At 43.0% G+C, this 19,173-nt stretch overlaps 1 protein-coding gene across 6 annotated transcripts in view; it reads right to left on the bottom strand.

The window, feature by feature from the left end:
- Positions 1-18,459, bottom strand: part of lama2 (laminin, alpha 2) — a 359,403-nt gene extending 340,944 nt beyond the window's left edge. For all 6 annotated transcript variants that reach the window (XM_078212838.1, XM_078212839.1, XM_078212841.1 and 3 more), the window contains exon 1: positions 18,292-18,459. In XM_078212838.1, the coding sequence (XP_078068964.1) occupies positions 18,292-18,367 (76 nt within the window). In that variant the 5' untranslated portion in view covers positions 18,368-18,459. The remainder of the gene's footprint in view (positions 1-18,291) is intronic.
- Positions 18,460-19,173: the final 714 nt, after the last annotated feature.

Below are 19,173 nucleotides of genomic sequence, written 5' to 3'. Positions count from 1 at the left end.
TCAGCAATTGATTCTCATGCCTAATTGATCTTGAACTCAATAACTTACTCAGCAATTTCAAAGGGAAGTTAATTAAGAGTTAACCACATTGCTATTGGTCTGGAATCCCATATCAGTCACACCAGGCAAGAATGGCAGATGTCCTTCACAAAAGGGCATAAGTGAACAAGATGGGTTTTTACAACAAGCAATAATAGTTGCATGGCACCATGACTGTGACAGCTTTCAGTTCCAGATTTAATTGACTGAATTTGAATTCCAGCAGGTGCCATAGTGGGATTTGTTTTATTTGCTCATGGGATGTGGGTGTTGCTAGCTCAGCAGCCATCTCCTTGTTATAGATGGCCATTGCCTGATACTTGTGTGCCATGAATGTTCCTTACCACTTATCAGCTCAAATCTGATTATTGTTCAGGTCTTGCTGCACATGGACTGCTTCAGTATCTGAGGAGTGATGAATGATGCTCAACAGTTTACAATCATCTGCCTCTCCCTAATTGCGCTTCAGAAGGTGGTGGTGTGCTATCTTCTTGAACTGCTGCAGTTCATGCATTGTAGGAATCTCCACAGTGCTGTTAGGGAGTTCCAGAATTTGGACCCAGCGACAGTGAAGGGACTACAATATAGTTCCAAATCAAGATGGTGAATAGCTTGGCAGGGAACTTGCAGTTGATGGGGTTCCAATGCAGCTGCTGCTCTTGCGGTAGAGATGGCAGATTTGATGCTGTCGAAAGAGTTTGGTGAGTTTCTGCTGTGTATCTTCTGGATGGTATATACTGCTGCATCAGTGGTGGTGGAAGTGAATGTTTACGGTGAATATCAGGCTCCTTGAGTCCAAGCACGTGGAGAGTATTGCATCACACTCCTGACTTGTGCCTTGTAGATGGTGGAAGACTTTGAGGAGTCAGAAGATGATTGATTCTTCACAGAATTTTCAAGTGTGACCAGCTCTTGCATCCACAGTATTTATATGACTGGTCCAGTTCAGCTTCTGGTCAATGGTAGTCCCCAGGATGTTGACAGTGGGGAACTCAGTGATACTAATGCCATTAAATGTCAAGGGGAAATGGTTAGGTTCTCTTGTTAGAGATGGCCATTGCCTGGTACTTGTGTGCCACGAATGTCACTTGCCACTTATCAGGCCAAATCTGAATTTTGCTCAGGTCTTGCTGCACATGGACACGAACTGCTTCAGTATCTGAGGAGTGACGAATGATGCTCAACAGTTTACAATCATCTGCAAAAATCCCCACTATGAAGGAGGAAAGGTCATTGATGAGGCAGCTGAAGATGGCCCTCAGATACCATCCTAAGGAACTCATGCAGTGATATCCCAGGACTGAGATGACTGACCTCCAACAACCACACCCACCTTTCTTCACGCTAGCTATGACTCAAAGCAGTGGAGGGATATCCCATGATTCTCACTGACTTCAGTTTTTCTACAGTTTCTTGATGCCACACTCAGTCAAATGCTACCTTGATTTCAAGGGCAGTCACTCTCACCTCACCGCTTGAGTCCAGCTCTTTTATCCATCTTTGGACTAAGGCTGTAATGAGGTTAGGAGCTGAATGGCCTGGAGGAACTCAAACTGAGCTTTTGTGAGGAGGTTACTACTGAGTAAATGACACTTGATAGTACTGTCAACAACACTTACCATCTTCATACCGATGATCAAGGGTAGAATGATGGGGTGCTAATTGGTTGGGTTAGATGTGTTGTATTTTTTGTGGAAGGGACATAGCTGGGCAATGTTCCACATTGTCAAATGGATGCCAGTGTTGCAGCTGCACACTTTGGCGAGGGGTGTGGCTAATTTGAACATAAGCTCATGGAGTGCGAGACTCGGCTCCGATATCACTCGTCCAGTGACATTATCATGATGGCATCATCTCCCGATATGGATTGATTAGCAATCTGTCAGAAACTCGGTTCACTAACATTTGCGTTCCCTAGTTGTGAGGAAGTTTTTTTTTTAATGATGCTCAGGATGTGGGTGATGCCAACTTATTGCACATCTTTTGTTGTCAGAGGGGTAGTGAAGCAATTTTCCTTGGACCAATTTTGTAATGGTGTTAGGTACAGAATTTCAGAATATTACCCCAGTGATGACAAAGGAACCTGGACACATATTGAAGTCAAAATCATGGAGCAGTTGACATTCCCATGACACTCTGCATTTTCCCAACATTGAAACAATATTTAACATTTATCATATGCCTTCATATTTAAAATAAATTAATGTACAAATGCAGAAAATGTGTGTCCATTTGTTATGTCGGTAGAAAGGTAATATAACATATTGCAAGAAAGAATAGCTTGCACATATATATCTCCTTTCATGTCGTCTGAATTCCCAAGTGCCACACAGCCAATTAATTGCTTTTGAAATATATTCACTGCTGTTTTGTAGGCAAGCACACGACCAAGGAATATAGTCATATCACACAATCACCACAGAGATGGGTGACCAGCTAATTTGTTTTTGTGATGTTAGTTGAAGGGTGAAGGATATCCAGGATACTGGGTAGCATCCCAACAGTTCTTCTAAGATTTGCTATTGGATTGTTTAGCATTTAATTGAAAAGACATCACATCCTCAGCAATACATGTAAGGGTCAGTCTAGATTTCATGCACAAATTTTGCAGTGGACTTGATGTAGTCTTCTGATGTAGAGGCATGGATGCTACCGCTGAATCAGACAGAGGCTAAGGCTGATTAAAATTATAGAATCTCAATCAGTAGAGGTGATTTGAGACTCTCATGAGTCACAACAATATACTTTCATTTCTGTGATGGATTCCAACTGTCAGAGGGAGAAGACTTTAATCCTATTTACTGTAAGGGGTCTGAAGTGAATGAGTTCAGAGGTTTCAATCTAGTTCTCAGTGGGTGTCAGTTTACTATGCAAAGCTACTCATAATTCAGACCAGTCTCATTCCAAGAGATACAGGGATGGCTGTTGTGAGAAAAGAACAATTTGTACTGCTAAAATAAGATAAAAGCAAGGTACATTCTTTGGAATAAATAAAAAGCTTTATTCTGCATCTGCCTCAGGCACAATCTAATCTGTGCTTAATATCAGAAGCAACACATTTGCATCTCACACAGATGAATGCAGATATGTTTCAATAACAATTATAATTAAATAATATTCAATACAGCTTTTACACAAGTGTTGTGACCTATTAACTCTCTAACACCCTTACAGGAGCACTCAAAGGTAAAACCTTATGTCCAAATTTTGAAAATTGAGGACAAAAAAATCTATTGATGTTTATATTTTTTCATAAACCTCTTCTGTGGAAATCTACTTGAAGTCCAGAAAGGCAATTTTGAGCACTAGCCATTTGCTTGGATGCGTGCAACTCCTTAACTCAAGCTCAGCATTAATCAGGACAAAGCAGCTAATTGATGGGCACTCTATCCAGCAGCTTAAACACTAACTCCTCCACCACCAATGCAGTGTAATGTGTACTATCTACAAGATGCACTTTGCCAAGGTTTATTAAACACGACCTCCCAAATCTGCAATCTCTACCACCTAGGAGGATAAAGGCAGCATGCACATTGGAACAGCACCACCTGAAGGTTCCCCTCCAAGTCACACAGCATCCTGACTTGGAAATAGAACATTGTGTATTCAATGTCACTGGGTCATGATCCTGGCACTCGCGACATAACAGGATCATGGGCGTATCTTCACCATATGAACCTGCAGTGGTTCAAGAAAGCAGCTCACCACCACCTTCTCAAGGGGAAATCGCAATGAAGACTAGCCTAGCCAGTAAAACACACATGCCTCAATTTTTAAAACTCCAAAATGTTTGTTAAACCATCGGTGGTGGACTGTAAATTTTGATGAAATTTGAACATTCAACATCATCATTATTTAATGATGAAGCCCAATAAATACACCAGATTCCATACAGCAGTCCATGTTCTACATGTTACATGAGTCAAATTCATTTCCAAGTTTCAGCATCTTATTTCATTCACTATCTTTCTCTTGCTTTGACACCGACATATCCAGCCTTACCGTTCCCAATCTTGCTGCCTACCTTCCTAAAGAAGGAAGAAGTTACTCAAACTAAGGAAGGGGGTAACATATTTTAAACTTTCAATGGTCCATGCAGTTAATGGCCTAAAAACATACAGGGTGAAAGGTGCGAGTAACCCAGAAGAGGACAGTAGTTTCTTTTGAACCTAGATCCATCTGGTTTCTGCTCCATCAATCATCCATGTACAAATCTCTATCAGCAGGTACAGTAGGGACATGTCTCAGGTAGACCCAGAAGTTCCACCCATGAGAGTAAGCAGAGATTCCATATGGGCCCTTCCTAAATTCCCCAAAAGAAGAGGAGAGAATGGCCATCAAGGTCCCAGATATTCAATTGTTTTCTGAATGGAAGTTTCTTTATTAAATCTGAAAGCTTCAGCACATCAAGCACCTCAGAAAAACACTATTAGGCCTGAACCCTGAAAAGGCACGGCTGGGCCAATAACAAAGTTGAACATTTATGCAGCAACAGCTTGGCATTCAGTTGTCAAAGTCACCTGACAATTCGCACCAGTGCTGTGTATCTCAGTGTTCATCATGTTCCTCTGAACAGTATCAAACGTCCCACAGTCAAAAACACTATCCTGTGGAAACCTCTAGGAAAATCTGTGATCATGTTCTGACATGATCTAGAATACAAGAACTTGTTGCATTTTCACATGTTTGCAGCAATTTCAATTAAGGCTGCACTAACAGGGCACGTTCTATTGTTGTATTGATCTCCATTCCCAGATAATGCAACATTTATTGATAATGCTTCACAAAATAAGTTTATTATGCACTATGCTCATAGTGTTCCAAATTTTGGTCTCAACATTGCCTGGGGAGTTCACATTTCCAAACAGAGTCCTACAATATCTAATCTTTGTCCCCTTGCTGTTTTCCTGGAATTCTTTCCAAAATGAGGGGAGCTAGCAACCACAATAGATGAAAGTCCCGATCTTTAACATGTCACAGCAGAGAATGTTCCTATCCCTCCACCAACTGTTCATCCTACAAATACTAAGTGCTGTCCACTTCTAGTGGCCACCATGAAACTTACACAGGGAACTGCATCAGGATTCCCTCAAAACAGAGGGCCTGATGGGGTAGCAGCAAGATGGATTGACTGCTCAAGGCAATTTTTCCCTTATCTAGTCAGAGACCTAGTTAGAAGATTCTTGGTTCTTCAGGCCTTTGGATGCCGTTCTCCAGAATAACAGAAATATTCACTGGATTTGGGAGAAACCCTTTAAGCTTACATTGAGCACCTATCTTACAATCATATCAGTACTGATCAAAATTAGTGACATCAGAAAGCTGATTTGCTAATGACAGGTACAACGTTTTTGATCAAAAGCAAAGTTAATTCCGAATAAAAACTTGCCCTGTCATAAAAAGATAAATCACCTCAGTGAGCTGTCTTCAATTACTGCAAGGAGAAAGAATTTGTACAACATACAAGAAAAGATTTTAATCAATGTTTGTTCTTGCTGTACTATGAATCTGCTAAATGTCAAAATAACAATTACATTTCATCAACTACTGTGAGATAATCCTACCCACATGACTTGCTCATTGGCCCTGCAGTTTAAGGGGAAAATCTGAAATCCTTCACAAACAACTCCCAAATGAGTTTCAATGAAAGGGCACTGACATGAACGGTTAACAGTGTGGTAGATTTCACTAGCCCTCTGGGGATCAGCTGGGTTGGGGAGGCGGGGCCCCATAAAATGGTGAATGAAGATAGCGTTAACGGTTGCAAGGAGCCCTCACACTCATAAGCCAGTAGAGACACTTCGGTGGCCAATTAAGAGCCTCATGCCCCCACTGGCCATTTTATCCTCATGTGGCTTCTGTGCCACATGAGGAGACCATTGGGCAAAACCTGGCAGCCTCCTGGAGGGCTTGGGAGGGAGGTCCCTCCTATTCAACCACATGTTAGCCCATGGAGCGACATACCCAATAGCAATGGCCAATTCTGCAGCAGCCAAGCCACTTGTCCTGACCAAATGACCCAGTGACAGTCCCAGGTTGTGAGGACACCATCCATCTGGGTGGCACAGTGGTGCAGCAGTTAGCACTGCTGCCTCACAACCCCAGGGACCAGGGTTCAATTCCAGCCTTGGGTGACTGTCAGCATGAATTTTGCCCATTCTCCCAGTGTTTGCTTGGGTTTCCTCCGGGTGCTCCAGCTTCTTGGGGCTCCTGGGGATGGGCAGCCATTCATAACAGGGATGGCTGCCTGTCAGCAGCCAATGAATTGCTCTGGCTCAGACCACCGAAGATAATCAACAGGACCCATGGCAATGACTAAATCACCCTGCTCACTCTCTCCACAGATGCTGACAGGCTTGCTGAGCATTTTTAGTAATTTCTGGTTTTATTACCTGAGATGTAAAGTTTTCTTTATTCTTCACCTGTCAGTTAAAGGTCAATTAAACTGATTTATTTTATGACGAAACTTTTGCCACTTTCTATAGTCCTTCATTGTCATTGACACTTTCTTTGTCTTGTGGCTTACACATCTTTGTACAATCTCTCCTAGTTCCCATCTCATAGAAACACGACAATGCAGAAGGAGGCCATTGGGCCCATCGAGTCTGCACCAACAACAATCCTATCTAGGTCCTATCCCTGTAACCCCACATATTTACCCTGCTAATCCCTCTAACCTATGCATCCTGGGAGACTAAGAGGCAATTGAGCATGACCAATGCACCTCATCAGCACATTTTTTGAATGTGGGAGGAAACTGGAGCTCCCGGAGGAAACCCACACAGTCGCGGAGAGAACGTGCAGACTCCACACAGACAGTGACCCAAGCCGGGAATCGAACCCAAGTTCCTGGAGCTGTGAGGCAGCAGTGCTAACCACTGTGCCGCCCATGCTATTACGGACCTTCTGCTTTGCTTCACCTGCTCCACTCCCTCTTATACAGCATAAAGTTTCTCCCTCTCTTTAGCTCTGAAGAGTCAGATGGACTCAAAATGCTAACTCTATTTCTCTCTACTGCCAAACATGAGATTTCTAGCATTTCTTCTGTTTTAATTTCAGATTTCCAGTATCCGCAGTATTTGATTTTTATCCATCCATGACTAATTCAAAATAGATTTGTTGAATTCAATTTCACAATTTACCTTGGTGAGATTAAATTCAGCCTACTCTGTCACCACTACCATTGCATAATGAGGAAAGACTGCTGGAGCATGGGCATCCTATAAAGGCAAAGAGGTGGCTTTGTAGAGGTGATTTTGTGGAGATACGTGAGGCTGTTAAAAATTTCAAAAAAGTTGACTCGAAATAACTCTTTTAAATGTAGCACAACTAACGTGCATGGGCTTGAACTCGCAAAAGGTAATTTGAGAATTCTTCTTCAAGGAAAGAGCAATCAAAGTGCAGAATAAATTTCAAGTTCATGAATACTGGATGAAAAAGCTCTCAGTTAATTTATGAAACAACTAGATATTACAATGGGGTATGTTCGGACCTGTCTGAAGATGGGCCAGATTACCGTCCTCACCTTTATTTATCTTGTTAAACTTAATGTCACTTCCATTCAATATCACTGACACTAAATTTATGTTTATTGCCCTGGTTTCAGTGTACTTAAAGTCAGATCATTGACCTGCCTGGTTCAGTTGCACAGACTGTCTGATATTGTTGCAGTTTTGATTGACTTAAAGGTAGTATATCCTCTTTGTGAAACTTGAATATAGCTTGCCAGTTCCACTAACACCAGATGCGCGCAGGCATGTGTATTTGCACAGATTCCAGAAATCACTCACTGTCACCCAAAATTCAAATGCTGTTCTTGGATTCCTATTCAGAGATACACATGCTGCCTCACACTGCTCAAATCTCACAGGGGCTTAAAGTATTTGCTTACTGGCCATATTTCTGGAAGTTATCCATTTAACATATACAAATATAAACCATTGCATCTATATTCATACGCAAACAATCTTCTCAATGTTGTGCATACATGTGATGCTATTTCCATCAACAGGTGGGCCACATCTATAAAAATGTCCTCAGGCCAAACTGTAAAAATGTCAATGGTATTAATAAAGAAATCAATCCTTTTTTCTCGGAGTTAGGGGACACACGGAGAGGAGACGACATCAGAGTGGGACATGGACAGTTGGTGTCGTCAGGAATTTGGTTTGCATGGTAAGTTTGCTCTTCAGTTTGAATTTAGATTGAGGGGCGATCTTACCATTGTACCCCACCGGCTGATGGGCAGGGCGAGCCAGTAAGATCACGCGAGAGTCGAGAAATCAGGTTCACGCCCGATTTCTCACCTCTCGCCATTTTACTGGCACCAGATCTCCGGTGCGATCAGCCTCACGCCCATTTCCGGTGCGAGTCTGAATAATTTATTTAAATTAGATTTAAATCTATTTTGAATTGAATTAATGAGCCCGGGATGTTATCGGTCCCTTAGGCAGTGCCAGCCTAGCACTGCCAGCCTGGCACTGGTCAGTGACAAGGGGTTGGGGCCAGGACGATCGGGTGAGGGGCGTCAGGCAGGATCGGTCAGTCCAAGCAGATGGAGAGGGTCCCGCTAGGCCGCGGGCCCCCACAGTAGCTGGGAGTTGCTGTGCTTGAGGCCGGCTGAGAGCAGCAGAGGCTAAGTGACAGGCCTCTGCTGCTAGAGACCTGCACATGCGTAATTGTGCCCTTTGCTGCTCTCAGCCAGCATTCAGGTGATTTAAGCCTGGCCCCCCCTTCCCCTTGAAGTTAAACTTCAAGCTTGTGTGGCTTTTGCTACCAAATAAACCTGTTGGACTTTAACCTGGTGTTGTTAAACTTCTTACTGTGTTCCCCCCTTCCCCTACAGGCGAGAAATCGTTTTTAAGGATTTGTTATGACTCTAAGTGCATAAGATAACAGATTTGAACTCGCCCAAAAAACGGATCAGAAACTCTCACGTTTTCACGCCCGGCCTGGACTTAGATTTTTTTTGGTAAGATTGCCCCCTAGGAATCAGGCTCTTTCCAACCACAAAGTGTGTTAATTGGCTTTGTTAAACAGGGAGGTGCCGAGCAGTGGCATTTATCTGTCAATCAATTGAAAGTCATTGGCTCATTTGGCGTTAATTACTGTAGCAGGAAGCTAAACTACTAGCACCTCATCCAACGATCAATATAACATGGGAACTAGGAGCAAATAAAGGCAAATTCAGCCCTTCGAGCCTGCTCCACTATTCAAGCAGACCATGGCTGATCCCTCCCTGGTCTCAAATCCACCTCCCCATCTGTTCCCCATATCCTTTTATCCCTTTTTGTATTACAAACATATCTATCTCTTTCTTGAAACCATTCAACAATTCAGACTCCACCGTGCTATGGGACAGTGAGTTCCACAAATTCACCACCCTCTATGAGAAGTATTTCCTCCTCATCTCAGTTTTAAATCTACCACCTCTCAACCTATACCTGGGAGCTCCTGTTCTAGATTGCCCCACAAAAGGAAACCTTTGCTCTACATTTACTTTATTAATGCCTTTAAAAGTTTTATATACCTCAGTCAGATCCCCTCTCATCTTTCTAAACTCCAGCAAGTGTAAGCCCAAACTCTCTCCTCATACGTCACCTTGATACCCAGAATCAATCTGGTGAACCTCCTCTGAACTGCCACCAATGCCACCACATCTTTCCTCAAATAAGGAGACCAAAACTGGACAGTATACTCCAAATGTGGTCTCACCAAAACCTTGTTGGAATTGCAACAACACTTCTCTACTTTTATACTCCAGTCCTTTTGTAATAAATGTCAACATCCCATTTGCCTTTTTTATTACATGCTACATCTGCATACCAACTTTCTGCGATTTATGAACATGGACACCCAGATCCTTCTGCCCAGATGCATTTTGAATCTGCTTACCATTTAGGTAATAATTTGCCTTTCCATTTTTTCTGCCAAAATGGATAACCTCACACTTATCCAGATTAGACTCAATTTGCCAAATTTTGACCCGCTCCCCTAGCCTATCTATATCTGTCTGTAAAATCTTTATATCCTCTTCACTGTCTGCTTTCCCACCTATTTTAGCATCATTCACAAATGTTGCTGTGTTACATTCTATCCCTGCTTGCAGATCATTTATATAGATTGTAAACAGTTGAGGTCCAATGGCATCCTGCTGGTTACATTTTGCCAGCCAGAGAAGGACCCATTTATCCAACCAACCCCCTGCTTTCTATCAATCAGCCAATCCTCAATCCAATCTAGTACTCTACCCCCAATCCCCTGCAATCTCACCTTCTGGATGAGGCTTTTATGTGGCACCTTGTCAAACGCCTTCTGGAAGACTAAATATACCACATCCACAGGTTCCCCACTATCTACCTTGCTAGTTAAGTCCTCAGAGAACTCAAGCACATTTGTCAAGCATGACTTATGCTTCATAAGACCATACTGGGGGACTGATTCCGGGTATCAAGGGGTTGACGTTTGAGGAGAGATTAAAGAGTTTGGGCTTATACTTGCTGGAGTTTAGAAGGATGAGGGGGGATCTGATTGAGGTATATAAACATTTTAATGGGATTGATAAAGTAAATGTAGAGCAAAGGTTTCCTTTTGTGGGGCAATCGAGAACAGGAGCTCACAGGTATAGGTTGAGAGGTGGTATTTCCAAACAGACAGGTTTCCACATTACAGGAAGGATGTGGAGGCTTTGGAGAGGGTGCAGAGGAGGTTTACCAGGATGTTGCCTGGTATGGAGGGGAGATCCTATGAGGAGAGGCTGAGGGATTTGGGATTGTTTTCGCTGGAAAGGCGGCGGCTAAGAGGGGATCTTATTGAAACATATAAGATGATTAGAGGTTTAGATAGGGTGGATAGTGATAGCCTTTTTCCTCTGATGGAGAAATCCAGCACGAGGGGGCATGGCTTTAAATTGAGGGGGGGTAGTTATAGAACCGATGTCAGGGGTAGGTTCTTTACCCAGAGGGTGGTGAGGGATTGGAATGCCCTGCCAGCATCAGTAGTAAATGCGCCTAGTTTGGGGGCGTTTAAGAGATCCGTAGATAGGTTCATGGACGAAAAGAAATTGGTTTAGGTTGGAGGGTCACAGTTTTTTTTTTTAACTGGTCGGTGCAACATCGTGGGCCGAAGGGCCTGTTCTGCGCTGTAATGTTCTATGTTCTATGTTCTATAAGCAACAGGTTTTTTAAACTCCAGAGTCAGGGGATGCAAGGAGAGGAGACTATGGAGATGTAAACAAAGTGTGTAGTTGAGAATTTGGTTTGTGTGAGAATTTGTTACAGAGGGGGAAAGAGGCGTTCCTTTTTCTATTTTTTCCTCTACGTCCAGTAGTTGGTGAGTTTTCTTCTTTTCTCTCCAAGTACACGTATCTATTATTTAGCTAATTATTTAATAATTAGAAAATTATTAAACTGGGAGAGTGAAGAGGCTGCAGAGAGGAAGCAAATCTGCGAAAGAAAGCACCATAAGGAAGGATATCATTTGGGGCAAGGCTTTGAGCCTGGCGACCTGGGAGAGAGTAGAGACTGTGGTCACTGCAGTTTCTGCAGAATGCCAGGTCTGAAAGGAAAAACTGGCTCACAGAAAATTGTAAGTTGATTGGCTGGTGAGTATGAACGCATAGAGGTTGAGTTTAATCAATTAAGAGTTTAAAAATGATTTCAAACATTGACTATTCTGATCTTACATTTTTACCACAAATGTTATGATGATGGAGGAAAACCCTGAATTACATATGGGACATACTCTGGTTTTAAAAATGGACATACAAGCCAAAGGTGGTGAGGATGTAAACACAGTCACTGGCTGAATTGCTGGTGTGTGGTACTAAGAGAGGGACAACCGAATCATACCCTGTTTCCAGACAAAGCTGCACCAAAAGCACAAAAGCCATTCAGGAACTGTCATCTCATGTGGAGATAATGGGAGTTGATCCCCATCTCAGCAAGAATGATAGCTTGTGAGCAATGCCCCAGATCAGTCTGTGTTTTTTTGCCTTCCAGGAACATACAAAGACAGGGATACAAGCCAGCTGCAAAACTTGGTCAGTGCCACAAGTGACGCAAGAGGAAAAACAGCAACAGATCCCTGCAAAAGTTTTTTGCAAATAACTCTGATTGCTGATGCAAGCCAAGTCAGCAAAGCCACAGCTGAAAAGGAAACAGGCCAGGTTTCTTGGCTAAACCACTGAACCTCTGGGGATACAGTTCAAATTCCACCATAGCAGCTGGTGGAATTCAAATTCAATCAATTAAAAGCTATTCTAATCACAAAGCAATCGCATTGAAAACCCAACTGGTTCAGTGATGCCCTCCAGGGAAGGAAATCTACCATCCTTATCAGTTATGGCCTATATGTGACTGCAGATCCACAGCAATGTGGCTGAATCTTAAATGCCCTGTCAAGCCATCCAGTTGTATCAAACTGGTACAATGTCTAAAAGGAATTAAATCTGGCAGACCACCTGGCATCGACTTAGGCAACAATAATGACAATGGCATACCTGATACTGTCAGCCTGGCGATCTGCTTATCTGAGAGCTTGTGCCAAATTTAGGGGAGCAGTCTCATTGAAAGTCAAACAACGCCCTGACATAGTTATACTCAGAGCCATACTTCATAGACAACATCTGCGATGGTGGTATAGTAGTGAGCATAGCTGCCTTCCAAGCAGTTGACCAAGGTGATGGCAGCACAGTGGCAGAGTGGTTAGCACTGCTGAGGCAGCGCCAGGGACCCGGGTTCAATTCCGGCCTCGGATGACCGTCTGTGTGGAGTTTGCACATTCTCCCCGTGTCTGCATGGGTTTCCTCCGAGTGCTCCAGTTTCTTCCCACAGTCCAAAGATGTGCAGGTTAGGTTGATTGGCCATGCTAAATTGACCCTAGTGTCGGTGAGATTAGCGGGGTAAATATGTGGGGTTACGGGAATAGGGCCTGGGTGGGATTGTGGTCGGTGCAGCTCGATGGGCCAAATGGCCTTCTTCTGTACTGTAGGGATTCTACGATTCTATTATCTCAGACACCACCATCACCATCCCCTGGGGAAATCCACCCAGGATATTCCAAAGACAATCAACAAACATGATGAGCGATTCTCCCACGCCCACATGATGTCTGCTTGAGATTGAATGGTCATCGGTGTCTTGGCCAGTCATCATGCTCACATATTATATGGCACTGCTATGGAAATAAATGTGGTGAGATCATGTGGAAATCAAGGCATCTGAAATTCCAGATGGAGTTCTTTGGTGGGGAACATGCAATCACTGTATCACTGGAATATCATTTGAATCCATGAGACTTGGCAGTGATATAAAGCGGAATATATTTACAAAAGTGCAAAGTTTATACTATGAATGAATATCCATGCCAGTCGTTTGCATTCAAAAGGTTTTAGCTTTCCTTACTCTACCAGCCCCGAATTCTGCAGCAGAGTTTGAGGCAGTTTGTTGACTGCTCTGCCCCATTACTTGTCATGGCTTTGGCAAATGCCCTCAAGTGACCTGCAGCCTATAACGTCCAGGCCTACTAAAGGTTTCCTGCTCTGGGGCAAGTGCATCCTTGTCAGGCTGACCTGCTGGAAATGGTGGGGCACTGGCAAAAAGTAAGTAGCAGGGTACCCTTGGAGTGTCCTGGGATGCCCCTGGGATTCCTAGCTGATGTTCCATCTCCCTGAGGGCCCCTTCCTGACTCCTTGAGGGGAAAGGGCACATGGAGGAATGTTGACGTGACTCATCCCTCTTGCCAAGCCACTGCCAGATCCCATCCATGGCTAAAGCGATGGAGTGCAAATCCAGCAGAAACTGCAGGGCCTTGGTCTCCTAGGGGGCCACCAGCTTTCCTATGAAGACTTTGATGTGCTTGCATGCCGAAGAACAATATACGCAGCAATAATGGGGAGGTGTAGTATTAGGGCGGCACGGTGGCACAGTGGTTAGCACTGCTGCCTCACAGCACCAGGGACCCGGGTTCGATTCCCGGCTTGGGTCACTGTCTGTGTGGAATTTGCACGTTCTCCCTCTGTCTGCGTGGGTTTCCTCCCACGCTCCCAACATGTGTGGGTTAGGTGGATTGGTCATGCTAAATTGCCCCTTAGTGTCAGGGGGACTAGCTAGCTAGGGGTTATGGGGAGAGGATCTGGGTGGGATTGTGGTCGGTGCAGACTCGATGGGCCAAATGGCCTCCTTCTGCACTGTAGGATTCTATGATTCTAAATAGCCAGAAAAGCTCCATAATGACATGGGGGCTGTGAGGTAGAGAAGAGGTCAACTGAGTCAAAGAATCTGAAGACAACTGGGGAAGTGTGAACAAACTTTTTAAAAAGTTTTGAAACAAGGTGCGGTAATGAGGCGGCACTTGGAGGCAGTTCATTTTTAAATGCGCAGCTTGAAACACACTTCAGTCTGGGTCCAGAGTCAGTCACTTGACGACCACGTGGTGAAATAAAAGGATAAACCCATGACATCTTACCATGAAAAAGGATCTATTGATAGGAAAAAAATACAATAGCAAGGAGAGGAAAAAAAAGGATCAAATATTGAACCTCAAACAAACAAGCATCAAATACTGCAGCTTCTACTGAAGGACAGGCAAGGACAACAAAGAAATTCAAGTTTAGACTACCAATCTCCCAAGCTTCAAAAGAGCCTGATCAGAAAGAGTAATGAAATCTCCAGATGATCTAAACCTGTAAGTCAGGGACTTGCAGGGAGAAGGGGATGACAGGTAAATATATTGGGATAAAGACTTGAGTGGAGGTGTAGTATTAGGGTGTTCAAGATTGAAAGGCTTTTAATGTGGTACTGGGGAAACAGTATCACACATATGATGTAAAGGGAGTCACATGTCTAGTAGTCATCTGGGAATAGTCTGAATAGAGATGGCTCATGATTTGGGCTGAAGAAGCTTACCATCAGGTATATCTGTACACTGCTGTTATACACTAAATAGCTACTGTTTAGACTCGAAGCTTCTGAACTTCTCCTGCAGACAGCCACACCAACATACATCTTTTGTGTTGGACTTGTATAAGGCATTAGTTCAGCCTCAGGTGGAACACTGCATCCAGTTCTGGGTGCCCCACTTCAGGAAGCATGTGAAGGCATTAGAGAGAGTGCAGAGAAGATTCATGAGAATGGTTCAAAGGATAAGGAATTTCAGTTATGAGGGTAGATTGGACGTTATGACCGTTTTGAGGGGAGATCTGTTAAAGAGAATCAAAATCATGAGGGGTCTGAATAGAGTAGATGGGGGAAACCTGCTTGCACTCATGACAGGATTGAAAATAAGAGGACACAGATTTAAAGTAATTGGAAAAAGAAACAAATGTAATGAGAACAAAACTTTTTCACACAGTGAGTAGTTACGGTCGGGAATGTACTGCCTGAGGGTGTAGTGAAGGCAGGTTCAAACAAGACATTCAAAAGGGAATTAGACTGTTATTTGGAAAATGAATCATAGAAGCCCTACAGTGCAGAAAGAGGCCATTCGGCCCATCGAGTCTGCACCAACCACAATCCCACCCCGGCCCTACCCCTTTATCCCTACATATTTACCCGCTAATCCCTCTAAGCTACGCATCTCAGGACACTAAAGGGCAATTTTAGCATAGCCAATCAACCTAACCCGCACATCTTTGGACTGTGGGAGGAAACCTCTATATCCTCTAACCTCTATATCCACAGATCTCTAAAGGTTGCCACTCAAGTGGATAGGGCTGTGAAGAAGGCCTATAGTGTGTTAGGTTTTATTAACAGGGGGTTGGAGTTTAAGAGCCGTGGGGTTATGCTGCAACTGTACAGGACCTTGGTGAGACCATATTTGGAATATTGTGTGCAGTTCTGGTCACCTCACTATAAGAAGGATGTGGAAGCGCTGGAAAGAGTGCAGAGGAGATTTACCAGGATGCTGCCTGGTTTGGAGGGTAGGTCTTATGAGGAAAGGTTGCGGGAGCTAGGGCTGTTCTCTCTGGAGCGGAGGCGGCTGAGGGGAGACTTAATAGAGGTTTATAAAATGATGAAGGGGATAGATAGAGTGAACGTTCAAAGACTGTTTCCTCGGGTGGATGGAGCTATTACAAGGGGGCATAACTATAGGGTTCGTGGTGGGAGATATAGGAAAGATATCAGAGGTAGGTTCTTTACGCAGAGAGTGGTTGGGGTGTGGAATGGACTGCCTGCAGTGATAGTGGAGCCAGACACTTTAGAAACATTTAAGCGGTTATTGGATAGGCACATGGAGCACACCAGGATGATAGGGAGTGGGAGAGCTTGATCTTGGTTTCAGATAAAGCTCGGCACAACATCGTGGGCCGAAGGGCCAGTTCTGTGCTGTACTGTTCTATGTTCTATGTAAACCGGAGCACCCGGAGGAAACCCACGCAGACACGAGGAGAATGTGCAAACTCCACACAGACAGTGACCCAAGCCAGGAATCGACCCCAGGTCCCTGGAGCTGTGAAGCAGCAGTGCTATCCACTGTGCTACCGTGATATGCAGGTTTATGGGGAGAAGGAAGGATAACACAATGAATTAAATGTTCAGAGAGCCGGTGCAGACATGATGGGCTGAATAGCCTTCTTCTGCACATAAAAATTCTGTGATTCCTTTAACTCTATTCTACTATAATTAAGATAGTCATTGCACAAATGAATGTGTAATGAACATTTACAAAGAGAAAAAAAACAAGTGAGCTATATTATCTACCATATAGTGATGTTCCCTTTTGATATTGAAGACATTCTGATATATTCTTTTGTAATCATCATTTGTATCAATGTTTGAGTAAAGGCCATCTAATGTTCAAACATAAACACTATGCACATTTGATGTAATTAAAAATACTTGACGCAAAACTTATATACAATCTGAAATAATTAGTATTTTGAAAAATTTTGCAAAGAAGGAAAAGTGTCGATTGTGGTCAAAATTTTTAATTCAAAGAAAATTGCTGTTGGGTGGGCATCTCTCACAAACCAGCATAAATTGCCTCTTCCGACTTGTAACTGAGAAGTTGGTGGGTCATCTTACTGAACTGTTGAAGTCCACGTGGATGCTTTACAATTGTTTGATGCACTTTGAAAGACAGTTTAGAGTCAATCGGGTTGGTCTGGGACTTACATCACATATAGCCCAGACTGGGTTACGATGGCAGGTTTAATTTCCTCTTGGGCATTAGTGAACGAGTTGGGATTTGCTGACAATCCAACAGCTTTATGGTCATGGTTACTGATCTCAATGATTTTCTAAAATTGAAATTCTTAAATTGCCATGGTAGAACTTGAACTCACATTCCCTGGATTAGTAGTGCAGTAATATAATTACTCACGGTATGTAACGACTAGAACTAACAAAACTAATTTCCCCAAGGAAAGATGTGACAATTATTCCAACCTTCAAATGCAGTGTTGTCTCTATTAATTTCACCCAATTTTAATCCTAAATTTCTCCCTCCACAAAAGTAAATGATAACAACTCTCTGGAATAACTAACATGCTACAGTATATCTGTAACCTGTTGCTTTCTTAACTAAGTTTTCCAATAACCACAACAACCAACAAACTATCTAAATTCTTAATACTTTTAAGTAACACATTGGTTGCTCTCATATTTTGCGTGTGTCTCTGTCCTATGAAAATCTCCATTGATTTGCAACATTTGATAAATTCTGCCACATTAGAAAGATGAAATACCCAAATATAAATTAAACTTTCAATTGTTCAAAACGTCACAATGCACTGCATGAAATTTGTATGGTTTTTGTTGTTAAATTATGGAATTCACGATTGTTTTTGCACATCAGTTTCCCACAATCAAATAGATCTGTCAATGAGCACATTAACAAACTTTGATCAGAACTAAAACAGATTAATAAATTTATCTTAACTACCCTTACATTTTAATTACCAGATACACCAGGTCAATATTCAACATCTCAGTTATATTCATGTCTGAAAATTAGCTTACAGTTCGATTGCAACCAAATAGGACCACATTGGTAATGCATTACTGCTGTCCCATTGTTTTAATGGACTATTTCAAACTGCCTCTTAAATTGTGTCTTTAAGTATGTATTCTCCACAAAGTTAGATTTCAAAAATAATTACACTATAAACGTTTCTGTGCTTGTCATGTGACGCACAGCGCTTGAATATTCCTGAAGCAGATGAAAATTTGAAAAGTTTGATAATGCAGCTGCTGCTAATGAAGTACTCAGCTGTAACTGTTCAGGGAAAAATAGTTGTCAACTTTCACTTACCTCTCTGCTGACCGCTGCTGCAATGCCAACATAACAGTGCAGTGACTGCAAACACGAGTAAATGAGAAGTTTTCATTTTGTTGTTGTGATTTTCTTACTTCATTACCAGAGCTTCCATTTACTTTAGCTGCAAACTTTGCTCTCTCTCTTTCTCTCTCTGTCTGCACTGAGTTGAGTGACACTGAGGGGTTGCTGCCTGCGCTGCTCTCACTCCCCGCAGCACAGTCAAGCGCAAGCGCCCCCTGCTGACGGGGCAGGAGGGTTCGCCAATGCGGCTCAGTGAACCTGACCTGGGCCTGACGAAGTGAGTGAGTGACTGACTGACCGCTAAGCTTTGAACTGAATGCATGAGAACAACACATGCTGAAGGTATTTAGATTCCTGAAAGCCTCACTTTCCCAATAAAAATACTTCTTTACGAGCTGAATTCGCTGTTCCCAGTGTCTAATTGTGCCTAATTAAGCACCTTTTTTATTGTTTGATTTTCATTAATAGCTCCACTTTTGGTGCCCTGGTTGAAACAGGAGGGAGCACTGGGGGGGGAAAAGGGCATCAGTGCTTGGTCACTTATAACAGGACTGTGGGTCTGCAAAGCTCAGCAAGAAGTATGCCTGGTCGTGCTGAAAGTTTGTATTTGGGGATAGCAGCGTTTGAGTTTGGAAGCTCAGGGAGGGGCAAGACGGGCACCAGAAGTGGCAGGGGAGTGCCTAAAAGAATCTATATGTGAGCAGCTGTTCAATGGGGCTGAATACAAGGGAGGTACATGTGGGGAGTGGAGTATCATCATAAACTGTACCTGGGTGTTTTTAAACATAGAACACTGGAAACAGGAACATGCAAACATTTATTAACTATATACAAATATGTACATGAATAGATCAT

This window comes from Mustelus asterias, chromosome 5 (assembly GCF_964213995.1).
Source record: "Mustelus asterias chromosome 5, sMusAst1.hap1.1, whole genome shotgun sequence".
Lineage (NCBI taxonomy): Eukaryota > Metazoa > Chordata > Chondrichthyes > Carcharhiniformes > Triakidae > Mustelus > Mustelus asterias.
Note: the sequence above shows the minus strand (reverse complement) of the source record. Positions and strands in the feature narration are given on the sequence as shown.